At 41.6% G+C, this 17099-nt stretch overlaps 1 protein-coding gene across 1 annotated transcript in view; it reads left to right on the forward strand.

Moving 5' to 3' along the window:
* Positions 1-17099, forward strand: part of LOC133969742 (dual specificity calcium/calmodulin-dependent 3',5'-cyclic nucleotide phosphodiesterase 1A-like) — a 234058-nt gene that overhangs the window by 196694 nt on the left and 20265 nt on the right. Inside the window, exon 15 of the mRNA XM_062406389.1 lies at positions 5322-5476. Coding sequence (XP_062262373.1) covers positions 5322-5476 — 155 coding nt within the window. The remainder of the gene's footprint in view (positions 1-5321; positions 5477-17099) is intronic.

Consider the following 17099-nt stretch of genomic DNA (forward strand, 5'->3'; position numbering starts at 1 on the left):
GTTTGAATAACCAGGCACCGATATGCTGGTTTCACGGAGGAGTAAGACACGCAGCCAGGATCGCTGTGATCGGTGTGGCTATATAATAAGGGCACATTAATAATTGTTTGAGTAATCGTGATTTTGATATTGTCCAAAATAATCGTGATTATGATTTTTTCCAAAATCAAGCATCCCTAAAACAGAGCTACTCTTTCCAGCTTCTCCTTCCTCTTCTCCATCCTGATCACATCAAAGTAATTCCAACCTCATCAATTCATTGTTACTGACTTGACCCCTTCCCCGAAGTCCCTTTGCCTAATCCCCCGCAGATCCAGGGGCGCAGCTGTGGCCACAACATCATGGATTACGATTTATGGATCGCGTATCAGAGGTCGCAATGGTGGATCTAGTATGGCGGATTCTATATCGTGTTGGCTGATCGTAATAATAATGGCGGATCCTTTATCGCGTTGGCATCAGATAATGGTGGTGACCTTCAGTTATCCTTCAAAATGTATACCCTCATCAATGCTGCTAAAACCTTTATCCTGATGATGTTTTCCTCTACACATGACATCTTTTGCACTTCTGGGAGAGGGATCCTTCACATGTGGCTCTATCTGAGGTTTCTACGTATTTTTACACTGTTAAAAGTTTTTTTGTTTGTTTTTTCCTACTCTACTTGAGGGTTAAGGACAGAGGATGTCACACCATGTTAAAGCCCTATGAGACAAATTGTGATTTGTGAATATGGGCTATACAAATCAAATTTGATTGATTGATTGAAGTCCTCCCATGCATGAAGCATGAAGAGGCGTGTGTGAGCTTGGGCACTTGACTATATGCTTCTGCATCTTTGTGTCATTCTAAACATAGGTCTCTGCACAGTATTTGTAAATGTACACAGCCTTTCCTTCTACATTGGCTCGGGTGAAAATGTGTCCTCACATGAGAGTGCACGTGGCATTGTTCTGTAGAATAAGATGAGAAAAAAGCTTGTAAAAAAACACTAAAGCAATGCCAGAGATATAAATAGTTGGATAAAAGAATAGAAATAGAATAGATGAACAGATGAACCATCCTCAATCAGCGGGCAAATATATTTTCCCCAGTATTATCATCGAAACTTACCTGACAACTCCCGCACACTACAGCAGGCTTCAATAGCCCTGCTGTAGTGTGCAGGATGCTGGGAATTATCTTCGCATGTGAACAGAAATGAACAGGGCAGGGTTCCGTCGGATTCTATATCGTGTTGGAATAATCGTAATAATAATGGCGGAATCCTTTATCGCGTTGGCATCAGATAATGGTGATGACCTTCAGTTATCCTTCAAAATGTATACCCCCATCAATGCTGCTAAAACCTTTATCCTGATGATGACATCTTTTTGCACTTCTGGGAAAGGGATCCCTCACATGTGGCTCTATCTGAGGTTTTTACGTATTTTTACACTGTTAAAAGGATTTTTTGTTGTTTTTTCTTACTCTTGTTGAGGGTTAAGGACAGAGGATGTCACACCATGAGACAAATTGTGATTTGTGAATATGGGCTATACAAATAAAATTTGATTGACTGATTGAATTGATTGAAGTCCTCCCATTCATGAAGCATGAAGAGGCGTGTGTGAGTCTTAAATACACTCTCTGTAATGATCCAGTATTACAGTGGTTCCCAAACTTTTACAGTCTCGTACCCCTTCAGACATTCAATCTCCAGCTACGTACCCCCCGACGCACGTATACAGCATATAACACTTGAAACTTTGAAATTGTCAGGGATTTCAGGACTCGGATGGAAGTTTAGATCAAACAGAGTATCTATCAATTGTCAGTTATCAATCAGTTGTTAATCATGATTGTCAGCTCCTAATCAATTGTCGGGAGAATTAACGATCGATTTTTGATTAATCGTTAATATTTTATATTAAAATGCACTATTTATAGGCTCTGTTAAAATGCAGTGAAAATATAGATCTTTATTACAAGGTGAACAACTCTTGTGGCAGTTAAACGGGATCCGCTCACTGGTTACACTTGAAAATATGCGCTACTGTTCTCTTAAGCCCCGATGAGAGTGCAGCTAGCCGCTGTGAGCTAGCTGGATTTGACGGTTCTCGACCTCTCAGTCCGGTGGTTGTCACCCCTCACCCAGAGCCAGCTCTGTCTGGGTCCGAAGGGGCTAATTTTGGAGCTAGACCTCCTACTTGAAGAGAGCAGTGGACTCCTCAGGCGCTCATGGAGACGTTTAGCTTCGCAGTGTTGGCAGTGAACGCAACAGAATTAAGTCTATTACAAAATGTCATCTAGGAAATTCTTAAGGATCAATTAATCGATGTCGATTAATTATGCCCATCCCTCGTTTTTACTAACAGTCACTAACCTACCTGTAACTTGTATTGGCAGTGTAATTATTTTGCTGAATATGGGTATACATGAGTATTTTTGGCAATGCGACTTGGCTATTTAGACTATTTAATATTGCATGATTATTTATAACTCAGTTTGAAAATGTAAATGGGCTTATTCACTTTGAAAACGCAAATACAATTTTCTCCCCATGTACCCCCTGAACCACTTCGCGTACCCCTGGGGGTACATGTACCCCAGTTTGGGAACCGAGGCAGTATTACATAGGCGAGACTTTGACCGTCCCTTTGTCTTCTTAACGCCCTTTATAAAAACTCCTGTGGTTTAATTTTCATGTGACAATGTTTGTTTCTAAATGTCTGCGCAAAAGTGAAAGTTTCATTGAGTTGTGAGATAGTACTTTGCACATATAACACACTGTTGCCGAGTAGATGAACCATTACCAATACAAGTGAACCCCAAAGCAATGTATTTCTCATCATATTTGCATCTTTTTGATAATGTAGTTTCTCTATCTGTGTGCTTTCTCATGTCAGGGGGTAGAAGCTCTGCATCAGACTCACTGTCACTGCCAGTGGCCATGCTAGTAATGTTAGCTTGGCTAGTGACAAATGTACTGCTGCTTGAACCCTGAACTAAGGACTTGTAAGAGCAGGTGCATCATCGATTGTAGGCCTGCTGGTAGAAGCCGATGGTATCCCTCTGGATGGGGAATTAACTCTTTTCAACCACTTGTCCATGTTCATGCAGCAATCGAAACAAGCTCCCGTTTCCCTACACAGGCATCTGCAAGTGAAATTTTGACGAGGGAGCTAACCCTTGTGTAATTATACCGCTGAACATGGGTATACATGAGTATTTTTGGCAATGCGACTTAGCTATTTTTTAATTTAAGATCTGTTTATTCGTCCCAAACACATGCACAGACATGCAAAGGCACACTCAGGGAAATTTAACCTCTGCTTTTGACCCATCTGGTGCAGTACACACAGAGCAGTGAGCGACCATGTACGGCGCTCGGGGAGCAGATGTTGGGGGGAGTAAGGTGCCTTGCTCAGGGGCACTAGACAGGGTAGTGAGACTCTTGGATTTTTGGACAGGTCAATCCAGGTTCGTCTTTTGTTGTCTCTCGGTGGAGTCGAACCGGAGACGAACCAGTGACCTTCTCTGCCCATAGTCCAAGTTTCTGCAACTAGACCACCGCCTCTCTATTCAGACTATTTAAGATTTCAAGTCAATTTATAGCTCAGTTTGAAAATGTAATGGGCTTTTTCTCTTTGAAAAGGCAAATCAAATTTTTTGCCCGCGTCCCCCCTGAACCAGGGTTTGGGAATCGATGCTGTAGAGATTTAGAGATGTCAGCTGAGTCTGTGAAAGAGAGAGAGAAAGAGAGTGAGCAGTTGGCAGCAGAGTCGGTGTGTGTGTGTGTGCTGTTGCCTTTCCCTCAGATTCTAGGACTATATTAAAGAAGCTGTGCAATTTTTTTATATGATCAACCGCTTATAGACATCACTTTGGCCCGGGACAAATGTGATTACTAGCAGTTTCCACTGTACTAGAATGTCAAATTTCGTGCTGCCTCCCAAAAACAGAGCCGGCTCGGAGTGACCTGAATATGCATGAATACGTGGCACATTGAACACCATTTATTGCAGGCCAAGCAGTCTTTTGTGATAAGTACATTGCGCATGTTGCTATCGTGATGACATAATTGTTTGATATATTGTGCAGCCATATACAGTATACCTATTATCTCTATACAAAAAAAATTTAATAACGATTCAAGTAGACAGCAGATTTGCACTTGTCAACCGTGATGCCTACAGTATGCTGGGAGTTTTATTTTGAACTATATTTTTATTACAGAGCACATGACGATTAACAGTATGTCCAATCAAAACTGTACATAGCAGAAATACAAATACTGAAAAAAAAAAACGGCTCGGTATGAATGTGCTTGATGGGAATTTCTAGATCCCTGCAATTAGAGGTGTAATTGAGCATCAAATGGTAATGTCAAATAAAGGAAATTACATCCTAACTCACTGAAAGACACAACGTATGGACGATGATTCTTACAACACGCTTCGAGATGGTTTCCACCATGGCAGTGTCCATAGCGACCACCATAGCAATGCTAAAAACATTGCAGTTCTACAATTTTCTTGTGAGATCTGAAAAAATATTCCTGCTAACTTATAACATATAGGTCATAAGCATGAAATCCCTGAAGATTATGAAATTTAAACAACTTCAGGCAGCTCTTAGTTTTTTAATTTTCTGTTATCTTGTTTTCCATATACTAACTCATGTCGTTTCAGAAATCAGCCACTTAATAACTTTGCCTGCCCCAAGCCCAGACGCACCTGCTTTCCAACAGTCACTCAGTATATACTGTATACCAGCCATTTCTTGTGTTCTATGCAAGATTACCTTAGGTGTTTTTTTTCTACCTTTCCAGCGTTATCTCTTGTTTCAATGCTATGCCTGATTCCTGTTCTGGCCTTCTTGGCCTTTTTGCCTTATACCTATTGGATTTGTTTGCCTTCTTTGACTGTCTGCCTGGTTTTGACCCCTGCTTGTCCATGAAACCTGAACTCTTGCTTCTCCTAAAACTTCTCAAGTGTTGTGCTATTAGGTTCTCGTTTGCATGTGTATTTTGATGCCCAAACTATTATAGAACTTAATTTTTACCTGAAAATACATGAAATGTTGGTCATGCTTTTGTTTTACAGACGGGAATTTGAGAGTCACGTGACATGGGCATAGGCCAATGCAAAAACAATGGTCAGACAAAAACGTAGACATCTCACAATTTGAGAGGATACGGTTATTTTGAGAGGGGACTAGGTTGTTTTATGTCAACAGACACAGGTACTGTAATATCTTTGATGTTGATGACTTTTTTGTGTGTATGTGTGTGTGTGTGTGTTTGCATGCTGTGCACATGGATGTCTCAACAGTGTCAGCAATATTTGTGGCTGTGATGGAAAACATACCAGTATGAGTACAGGCTCAGAGGCCTGCTGCTCTCTAACAACTGAGGACTTCAAGAGCTACAAGGTCAGATGGAACCAAGAGATTCATCACAACAGGGAGTTATGGAAGGCCCAGGCAGCCAAAGGTAGTCACAGACTTCCCTATATCTTATGCAAATCTGTTATTTTCAAGGTATTTTACTATCTCAGGATCCACATATTCAACGAAAGATCTGAGCACTAGCTTAGTGTGTTAATCCTGAATTGACACCCTGCAATATGCCCTTAATATTGGTTTTGCTTGATGAGTGATTTCAGCCAATTCCTAAAGTATGCTGTCATGTTGTGAGTTACAGAATACAGTGAGACTGCTAGTCATCGTGCCCCCTAGCTGTAACAGGATATGTCATGTTTTACATGTTTTGGTGTCCTGTGGCTAGCCACTTTAACAAATGCATGTTTCTTGTGAGTTGTATTGTCCATAGTGTGGCGATGAATTTCAATGTCTCACCATGAAATTGTAACTTCCATGTTTTTGCTCCAATCACTCTCAAACGTCATATGTTTGAAAGGATACCTTTGTAACCGTCTGTGTTTTTCTGTTAAAATCACCACACCATGCACTTCCGGTTTGCACCTGACATGGAGTAGCCGCAAGTCTGACATGCTCCGTATATTTTAACTTATTACGTTGAATAGGACACACATTTTAACATTTTGGAGACATAACTCTGCAGCGCATATTTTGTAGAATCACCTGTGCGGATTATGGCGAGTAAAACTCAGAAGAAATCAGTCAAGCCTTCGACGCAAAATGTAGCTAGCCCCTCTCTCAAGCAAACGCTCATGGCTAATGTTAGCGCTACCACCACCCACCACCCGGGTCCCCCATCTCTGACGCAGCAACCCGAGGAGAGCGCTCTTTTCAAGCTACTTAAAGCGGAGATGGTGACGTCTCGTCAACTATTGGGTGATACAATTAAACAAGAGATGGTGATTTTTCGTGCTGAAATCAAACAAGACCTCAAGGCTCTCCGACAGGACACAAAATCTGACATCGCCTATCTGAAAATTGAGTTCAGAGCTGAAATGGCATCTTTGCGCTCCGCACAGACGGAGACGGCGACCACTGTCCGGGAGGGCGAGCTGAACAGCCATAACTCCAGCATCACCAGCATGGAGAGCATCATCTCGGAGCTCAGGCGAGAGATCGGGAAACGAAAGGACCTAAATGACGACCTGGAGAACAGAAGACGCCGTCAGAATCTGAGAATCATCGGGATCCCCGAGGGCGCAGAAAACGGCAAACCCATGGCATTCATGGCCTCATTTTTTACCGAGGTGTTGGGCGAGGAGATACCGAGCCCTTTGGTGCTCGATTGGGTCACAGAACTTTGGCTAAGAAACCCAAACACGGCGACCTCCCCAGACCCATGATTGTGCGGCTGCACTACTACTCGGATAAGGAAAAGATCCTGCAGTTATCCAGAAACAAGGGCGAACTTAAATTCAGAGAGGCGAGGGTCCACATATTCCCGGATATGAGCGCCGAGCTCAGCCGCCGCAGAGCAGCTTTTAACCCGGTAAAGGCGAAGCTCAGACAGGCGGGCATCAAGTATGGCATGTTCCACCCAGCCGACCTGCGTCTCTCGTGTGACGGCGTCTCACACTCCTTCAAGGTACCCGCAGAGGTGGAAGATTTTCTCGCCAAACGGAGCCATCCCTCCTCGGAGACATAGGTAAACTTTACCGGTGTCTCGTGCTATAAGCGGATCTCTCCCAGTGGTACTATAAACCTTCTTCATGTATATTTTTGCTGCCCTGAGCTGATTTAAGTTGATCGTAGGCTCAGCTGAGGTACAGTACCGGTAATATATTCATTTGTTTACATTTTGATATACAGCTCATAAACTCATAATATCCTCATTTCCAGGAGACCACAATATTTTATTTGTGTAGCCTATATATTTAGTTCCCTTTATTATGATGAGTGGTTATCCATGTTTATATCTGGATATTGAAGGCAGGGATTTTTGTTTTTCTTTAGTTGTGACTACTGAAACATATAACACTCTAAGGAGCAGTGTGTTTTTTGGTGTTGTTTTTTCTCTGCGTATGAAAGCGCAATGGAAGATTACCAAGTGTGTATGGGGCTTCTTACCTCTCGTTTGGGGAGAGGTAATAGGGGAAGGGGACATAACGTTTTTTCTGTCTGTATGTATAACTTATTGTTTTGTATTAATGGATGTGTGGCAGTGTCAGCGATATCCTGTGGATGCTTTAAAAGCAGTCAAATTCTTGTCTACCTCTGATTATGGTTAATTCAGTGCTGACAAGGAGTAATGTTACTGTGAACTGTATAAGTTGGAACACCAAGGGAGTTAATCACATTATCAAACTTAATAGAGTTTATCCCATTTGAGAAGTCTTGATGTTAATATCGCTTTCCTTCAAGAAACCCATCTCATGTCCTCTGATCATAACAGATTATGTAAAGGGTGGGTGGGGCAATTATATCACTCCAATTATCAAAGCAAGTCTAGGGAAGCTGCAATTCTTGTTAATAAGAATACTCCTTTTATTGTGCAGACTGTCACTGCAGACCACAGAGGGAGATATGTTGTGGTCACAGGTACCCTGTATAATATACCTATTATTTTGGCTAATGTATATGCGCCAAACGGAGATGATGCACAATTTCTGAAGACTTTTCTATCCTCATTACCCAACTTAAACACACACAGGCTTATTCTAGGGGGTGACTTTAATTGTATATAACATCCAGTTTTAGACAAATATCCTTCCCTAAGAAAGTAACTCGGCTTTAGCAATGCTTCACTCACTAATGAAGAGTTCGTTAACCATATGAACACACAAATATATTTTTTCTTATCCATGAATGATACACCAGATGTTAGTCCACTCTTTTGGAATCGCTTAAAGCTTTTTTGAGAGGAGAGATTTTTTCATTCACCACCTGGGAGGGCAGGAATAGAAAACAGCGCCTTAAAGATCTAACATACCAAATTCATCAGCTGGACTGTAAATATTCAACTGCTCCCACCCCTGAACTTTTAAAGGAGAGGTCAGCTCTGCAGACAGAGTTCGACTTGATGACCACCCATTATACAGAGCAACTACTGCTTCAATCTCGCTCTAATCTGTATGAACACTCAGATAAGGCAGGCAGGACTCTTGCTCAACAGATTAGGCAGTTCACAGCCTCTACCCTGATCACAAATATCCGTAAACATGACGGTCAGATCTCTAAAGATGAGCAGGAGATAAATAATGAGTTAAAAGCATTTATTCCTCCCTTTACACCTCTGAGGTGATCCACAACCCTTCTAGGCTGGAGTCGTTTTTTCAGAGCATGGATTTGCCTCAAATAAGTGAATCATTTATGGAGCAATTGGAAGAACCTCTGTCTCTGAAGGAAACTAGATCTGCTCTTTACAGTATGCAGAATGTTAAAGCTCCAGGACCTGATGGTTTCACGGTCGAATTCTTTAAAAGATTTGGAGATAAGTTGCTGCCAATTTTAATTTTAGGATTCGAGTTGGCCCTTGAATCCTTTGTCGAGGGCCAACTTCCACCCACACTCTCTCAGGCTTCTATCTCAGTTATATTGAAAAAGGGTAAGGATCCCTTTAGGTGTGGGTCTTACCGTCCAATATCACTCCTGAACGTGGACTGCAAATTTTTGGCCAAGGTCTTGGCTCACCGCCTAGAAGTTACCCTACCTTCGATTATCTCTCCAGATCAAACTGGTTTAATAAAAAAACGCCTCTCTTTTTTTAATAATCGTCGGCTTTTAAATATCATGCAGAACGCGGATCCCAATCAGCCATTACCCAAAGTAATTGTCACTCTGGATGCTGAAAAGGCGTTAGATAGGGTCGAATGGGGCTTCCTTTTTCAGTGTCTAGAGAATCTAAATTTGGTCCAAAATTCATATCATGGTTAAAATTGTTATTTAAATCCCCAATGTCGTCAGTAAGCACTAAGAATATGGACTCCCAATATTATCCGTTGCAACGTGGCACGAGACAAGGATGCCCATTGTCCCCCCTCTTATTCGCGATAGCTATCGAACCTCTCGCAGCATCACTGCGCTCCTCACCTAAGATTCACGGCATATCAAGGTGTTGGGGTAGACTCCCCAGTGGGTTGTAAATACTTGGGCCCTGCTAGGCCAAGCTGAAACCAGTTTGGCCAGTTTACAGTCTTAATTCACACCTTCCTCAGACAGGCTGGAGCCAACGGTGAGGACAAAGGATTACAACTTTTGGAGGGAAAACATTCTCCAGCAGGCCTGAGAATCTCCCCCTGGTGGTTGGAAAATGTCCTGAAGAGCCTTCAGGACCCCCGCTGAGTTCCAAGCCCCACCCACTAAGGTCGGAATCCTGACATTCTCATTGGCTGAGAGCCAACTGAACCCTGTGACCACTTCCGGAGGAAGCAAGAACCTCTCAGGTAGAATAAAACCACTGAGACATCAATAATCGCTGCCATTTTACCCTGCTCTGAAGACATCACCAGGCCCCTTCGGGGCCTCCCAGCTGATTTAGTTGCTAAAGGGGGTAACCTTAACTTTTAGTTTATCAGCCATTTTACCCTGCTCTGAAGACATCACCAGGCCCCTTCGTGGCCTCCCAGCTAATTAAGTTGCTAAAGGGGACAACCAGAGTTATTTTCTTTCATTCCTTTCATTGTCCTTTATCTCAGTCGACGTTTTTATTTTCAAAAGGACTTTTGCTGTTTTAACTTGAAAAGACCAAACAGGAAATTGCACGCGGAACAATCTCAGACTGTTTCACTTTCCCCACGGACTTTACTTTCTTTTCCCAACGATCTACAAACGGCTTCCACAGCCGTCCCCTGCAGAAGCGCGAGATTCATTCCGCTGAGGAGCACGACCTCCACATCCCTGAAGAAGAAGGACGATGTTCATCCCGTCGAGGCAGCACGAGAAAATCCGCTGCTTGTCCGGTCCAGCGGCGGCTCACCGCTTGAGAGACCACGTGATTCACTGGCCCGACGCGCACGCACACCGCGAGGGTGGTACAGTAAGAGGCTTTATTGTCTGGGCAGATGTTAATCTAATACGTAGCATATTGTTTTAATACTTGGATGTATTTGTTTTGTATAAGACCGCAGAGTCTCCAGTGTTTTAGCGGCGATTCGCCACTTCCGGTTTCCGGTTACGGCCTTGTGCCATAGTTTTTAAGCGCCATGAGCAGCGTCTCCAGCTCATTGTGACCGTTTGAACAACTTTAAAGATACTTTACCGGTCAAACCTCAGCACACAACGCCTCTTGGGTGCTGAGTGGTAAAGTAAATATAACTTGTCTCTGACGGTGCTTTTAAGAACTTTGCTCTCTCCTTGTATTCTCTCTCTCTCTCTCTCTCTCTCCTTCTAAACCGACCTATACACACATCCGATCCGTATTTAGAATACAGTTCATGTAACATAGTTAAATCTATATTCAGAGAGACTGGACACATCTGGAAGCCATGCGGCCGAACGCCAAAGCAGAGACAAAGAATTCTCTTTGTCTGAAAATCCCTTTGTGTAATTCATGTGACGACCACCAGTGTGAGCTCCGGCCACATGGTGTCATTAACATAGACTCCATTTTGAATAACGCAAGTTAGACCACGCCTCCTCTCTCCCTCTCCTCCTATTCTGGCCCTAAATTCATAACGGCTCCGCCATCTTGTTTTGTAGTCAATCCGCCATTTTGAGAGTTTTTAGGCCTTGATTCCACGAATCATGATCGGCCGCCATCTTGGTTGTGACGTGACTGCGTCATCGCCACGCCCCCTTCTTTTTCTCTCTCGCTGTCTCACACACACCCACAGAGACACATTGATAGACACAGACAGATACACACACACAGATACACATTGATGAATACATGTGTTTTCTAAATTGTGATAAGCGGCTGCTGTTGTTATCTTTGAAATATGGGAGTTTGTTAAAATGATGAATCATTAAATAACACTAACTGTATTTCACATGCACACACATAGACACACACACACAGAGAGACACTTTGACACAGACACACACACATACCGAGACAGACATACATAGGTACATTATAACTTTATTTCCCTTTTTAATAAATGCTTTTGTAATTAAAGTATCTGTAGTCTGTGATTATTTGTGCATATGTATGTGATTGCAGCTGGATTATGATTGCCTGTGCTCTAACTTAAAACCCTTCATTGTTTATAATATAATCATTAATACTAAATATTGAGATTACTAATATAACTTATATCATTGAGACTGATATTTTATAGATTGAATTGTTGGGCCCTGTAACCAGGGTGGTGCCCCGCGACAATAAGCAATGATTACAGATTTGTATTATTCTTAATTGATAATTGTATTGTTTTCATTAATTATTTTAACTATTATTAATGGATAACCGTATCATTTCTAATTAAATGTGTTACTGTTCTTAATTAATAGCTTTATCATTTTTGATTATTTTAATAAATAATTGTTATTTTAATAATCATATTTCATGATTATTAATAATTAGCCAACGTCAATTCTACTCCTACTATTGCACAACAAAGGAGTGGAAAAGAACATAAGCTATCATTATATACTGATGATTTATTGTTATATATTAGCGATCCCCAGAATACTTTATCGCACATTATGACTACACTGGATCGTTTTACCAAGCTTTCTGGGTATAAGATTAACGCTTCAAAAGAGCTTTTTCCTGTTAACTCTGCTGCACAATCACTCTCTTGTAATTCCTACCCTTTTAAGGTGACTACTGATAAATTCACATACTTGGGTAAAGTCGTAAATCGGAAAATCTCTGATCTCTTTAAACTTAATTTTACTCCTCTTTTAGATCGCACCAAGATGGCCTTCGACAAATGGTCTTCTCTTCCTATCTCATTAGCTGGCAGAATTAACCTAATATAAATTAACATATTACCCAAATTCTTATAACTGTTCCAAACTATACCAATCTTTATCAACAAATCTTTTTTTTCACATCTCAATAAGATCATCTCTGACTTCATTTGGAATAAGAAACCACCTCGTATCCGTAAGGAATTTTTACAAAGACCCAAATCGGTGGGTGGGATGGCTCTACCTCATTTCCAATTATACTATTGGGCAGGTAACCTGAGAGCCTTGGCTTACTGGCTTCAAACCTATGCTAACAACGAAGCCCCTGCCAGGGTCCAAATAGAGGCTGATGCGAGCCTCCCATCATCTCTCCCAGCCTTGTTGTATTCAGCGATGCCTACAGGGCCGGTCTTTCCTACAGGCGACATAGGCGGTTGCCTAGGGCGCCACTCAGAGGGGGGCGCCAAAAACTGCGCCGAGCAAAAAATAAGATGAAATAAAATAAAAATTGTTTTGCTAGGCAGAGTTTTTTGTGCCCCCTTCTCTATGTGGTATAGCCAAAAATATTGTATTTAATTACTCTGACAGTAATTTAAGTAGTTTCATTAGAGAAATCAGTAAATGACAGTAGCACTCAGGTGGAACGTTTGGCACGGGAGCAGTTTCACCCGTACTGTCAGGTGCAGTCTGGATGAGGAACTGAATGCTCCGTGTCGTTCCTGCTGCTGCTTCCATCCTGTATTCTACAGGGTAGTAGTGGGTGAGAGTCTCCTACGTTAGCTCCTAAAGCCTCGCTTGATCACCACGGGTGTCATTGAGACGTGTTGACTGGTAAAAACTTAGAAACTCCGCTGGGCAGTGAGGAGAGACACTCGAGCACTAGGTGGGCAGGGCTACATTCGCCTGTATAGGTGTTTATTTTACCTGCACGTCGTCTTGCAGGCGGGTCGCGATAGTATATTGTTTACTTTACAGTGTGTAGTTCAGCTCCGACACACACAGACTCTGTAATTCATGTATTGTTATTGTGCCTTATAAAGACCAGTTATAAGCTAATGTTCAATAGGTCTATATTGTAAATGTTTATATTTCTTTATGAGTGATGATGTAAATTAAGATGTTTGGAGGAAAGAGACACCATAATAATTGAATGTATGTTTTATGCAGTTTAAAATGCAGTTACACTCAAAGAAATGCTTGTACTTGAAATTGTGTTTAATTTGAATAAGATGCAGTCTGGATGTGGAACTGAATGCTCCGTGTCGTTACTGCTGCTGCATTCATGCTGTATTCTACAGATATACTTTGTTGCTGTGGTATCAATTTTGGGACCCATAACATATATCTCCAACCAATATTTTGACATTAAAAAAATGAATCTATCATTAGGGTAAAATGAGGCAAAAATTGAGGTACGAACCTCCTTGGTGTTGTCAGAACATGCTAGCACATTGAGGCGTATGGTTAGTGTGTGTGTGTCCAAGCAACTTCGACGAAGAAAGAAATAATTTTATAATAAGCTTTCGTGTGTGTGTGGGGGGGGGGGGGGGGGGGGGGGGGGCGCCAGGAGTGAAGCTTGCCTAGAGCGCCAAATGTGCTAGGGCCGGCCCTGGATGCCTATCACACCACGCTGTGCTTCTATTGCCCCCTTTGTCTATCATTCTCTGCGTATATGGGCTCAGGTGCGAAAACACTTCGGTTGGCAGGCTAGCTCGCTTTGTGCCCCAATTGTGGCAAATCATCAGTTTCCCCCCTCACTTGAGAATGATTCTTTCTTAATCTGGCGTGAGAAGGGTATTGTCTCATTTAAAGATCTGTACATAGCAGGTATTTTTGCTTCATTTGACCAGCTCAGAGCTAAATTTGATTTACCAAAATCACATTTTTTAAAATTTCTACAGGTCCGAGATTGGATTCGTAACCAAACTAGATAATTTCCCGCAATCCCTGAACAGCAGCCCATGGATACTCTGTTCCCAGCAACTCCATCTAATAAATGCATAATATCCATTACGTATATGAAACTCTCATCTTGACAGACGGCATCTCTTGATGCATTGAGAGAAGCATGGCAGGCTGATCTGGATTTACAAATCACAGATAATGAATGGTCAGATATATTTACAAGGATACACTCCTCATCAATCTGTGCCAGACATGGCCTACTTCAATTCAAAGTAGCACACAGACTGCACTTGTCTAAAGCTTGAATCGCGAAGATATTTTATGCCCTATGCAAGATATTTAAAAGGCCATTAGAGCCGAACCCGCTCACGGCTATATTTGGTATTCAATGTGAGGATGACCATCTTCCTAGGTCACAATCTGATCACATTGCTTTTGTCACCCTCTTAGCGAGAAGAATAATTTGACTTAATTGGAAACAGGCTGCCCCCCCCCCCCTCTTATAAACATTGGGTTAAAGATAGGCTGCAACTCTTGAAACTAGAAAAGATCAGACTGGCTCTACGACGTCCTAATGATAACTTCAGCAGGATATGGAAAACTTTTATTACATACCTGCTTGAACAAGTGTGGAGTTTTGTCCCATATGTCATGTATATATTGTCATTTATCATTACTGAAAACCACATGAATGTTCTCTCACACACACCTTATGTTTTGTCTGTTTTTTTTGTTTTGTTTTATTAATGACAATGATGTCTATATATATATATATATATATATATATATATATATATATACAGTGCCTTGCATAAGTATTCACCCCCTTTGGACTTTTCTACATTTTGTCATGGTATAACCACAGATTAAAATTTATTTCATCGTGAGTTTATGTAATGGACCAACACAAAATAGTGCATCATTTGGAAGTGGGGGGAAATATTACATGGATTTCACAATTATTTACAAATAAAAATCTGAAAAGTGTTGAGTGCATATGTATTCACCCCCTTTAATGTGAAACCCCTAACAAAGATCTGGTGCAACCAATTGCATTCACAAGTCACATTTGCAAGTCACATAATTAGTAAATACGGTCCACCTGTCTGCAATTTAATCTCAGTATAAATACACCTGTTCTATGACGGACTCAGAGTTTGTTGGAGATCATTACTGAACAAACAGCATCATGAAGACCAAGGAGCTCACCAAACAGGTCAGGGATAAAGTTGTGGAGAAATATGAAGCGGGGTTAGGTTATAAACAAATATCCAGAGCTTTGAACATCTCTCTGAGCACCATAAAATCCATCATAAGAAAATGGAAAGAATATGGCACAACTGCAAACCTACCAAGAGGAGGCCGTCCACCCAAACTGAAGAGTCGGACAAGGAAAAAATTAATCAGAGAAGCAACCAGGAGGCCCAGAGATCCACAGCTGAGGTGGGAGAATCTGTCCACAGGACAACTATTAGTCGTCTACTCCACAAATCTGGCCTTTATGGAAGAGTGGCAAGAAGAAAGCCATTGTTGAAAGGGATCCATAAAAAATCCCGTTTGGAGTTTGCCAGAAGCCATGTGAGAGACACAGCAAACATGTGGAAGAAGGTGCTCTGGTCAGATGAGACCAAAATTGAACTTTTTGGCCTCAATGCAAAACGCTATGTGTGGCGAAAACCCAACACTGCCCATCACCCTGAGCACACCATCCCAACAGTGAAACATGGTGGTGGTAGCATCATGCTGTGGGGATGCTTCTCTTCAGCAGGTACAGGGAAACTGGTCAGAATAGAGGGAAAGATGGATGGAGCCAAATGCAGGGAAATCCTTGAAGAAAATCTGATGCAGTCTGCAAAAGACTTGAGACTGGGGCGGAGGTTCATCTTCCAGAAGGACAATGACCCTAAACATACAGCCAGAGTTACAAAGGAATGGTTTGGATTAAAGAATGTTAATGTCTTAAAATGGCCCAGTCAAAGCCCAGACCTCAATCCAATAGAGAATCTATGGCAAGACTTGAAGATTGCGGTTCACAGACGGTCTCCATCCAATCTGACTGAGCTTCATCTTTTTTGCCAAGAAGAATGGACAAACCTTTCCATCTCTAGATGTGCAAAGCTGGTAGAGACATACCCCAAAAGACTTGCAGCTGTAATTGCAGCGAAAGGGGGTTCTACCAAGTATTGACACAGGGGGGTGAATACTTATGCACCCAACAGATTTTTTTGTTCTCATTATTGTTTGTGTCACAATAAAATTTATTTTGCACCTCCAAAGTACTATGCATGTTTTGTTGATCAAACGGGAAAAAGTTTATTTAAGTCTATTTGAATTCCAGTTAGTAACAGTACATAATGGGAAAAAGTCCAAGGGGGGTGAATACTTGCAAGGCACTGTATATATATGTATTTTTTTTATTATTATTGTTATTTAATTTTTTTCTTTTCTGTTTTTTCCCCTGGGGTGGGGGAGGGGGGAGGATTGTTTTCATATACGTCTGTATGTATGAGGTTTCATATTCAATTGTGAAAACCAATAAATAAAGCGGAAAAAAAACACCACGCCATAAAATGTCTTGTGTATGTTCTGCTTATTTAGTTTAACATCTCACATTAATTCCATATTACACAACGTTGTTCTTACCGTGGTTCAGCGTCGCTTCTTTGTTTGTGTGGAAATCGAGTGGCCCGTGATGCGGAAGTAAATAGGCGCTCGACTCCCGGGTTAGCCGAAGTTAACCCGCGGGGTATTTTATGTTGTTTATGCTGTTATATTATTAGTTGGCTATGCCTTCATGGAGCAATTGTTTGGTAAATATGTTGCCTGGTATTTGTTTGAGCCATAAGGAAGTTGTGGTATAAGCTGTTAAAGCTTCGGGGATTGCCTTACCTGTAACACCCCTGCGTATGATACTATGTTGGTTTGTTCCAATTTTGTCGGGTTAGGTCCCATTTAAGCCTGACTGTTCATTCTGT

The sequence above is a fragment of the Platichthys flesus genome, chromosome 15, assembly GCF_949316205.1.
Source record: "Platichthys flesus chromosome 15, fPlaFle2.1, whole genome shotgun sequence".
Lineage (NCBI taxonomy): Eukaryota > Metazoa > Chordata > Actinopteri > Pleuronectiformes > Pleuronectidae > Platichthys > Platichthys flesus.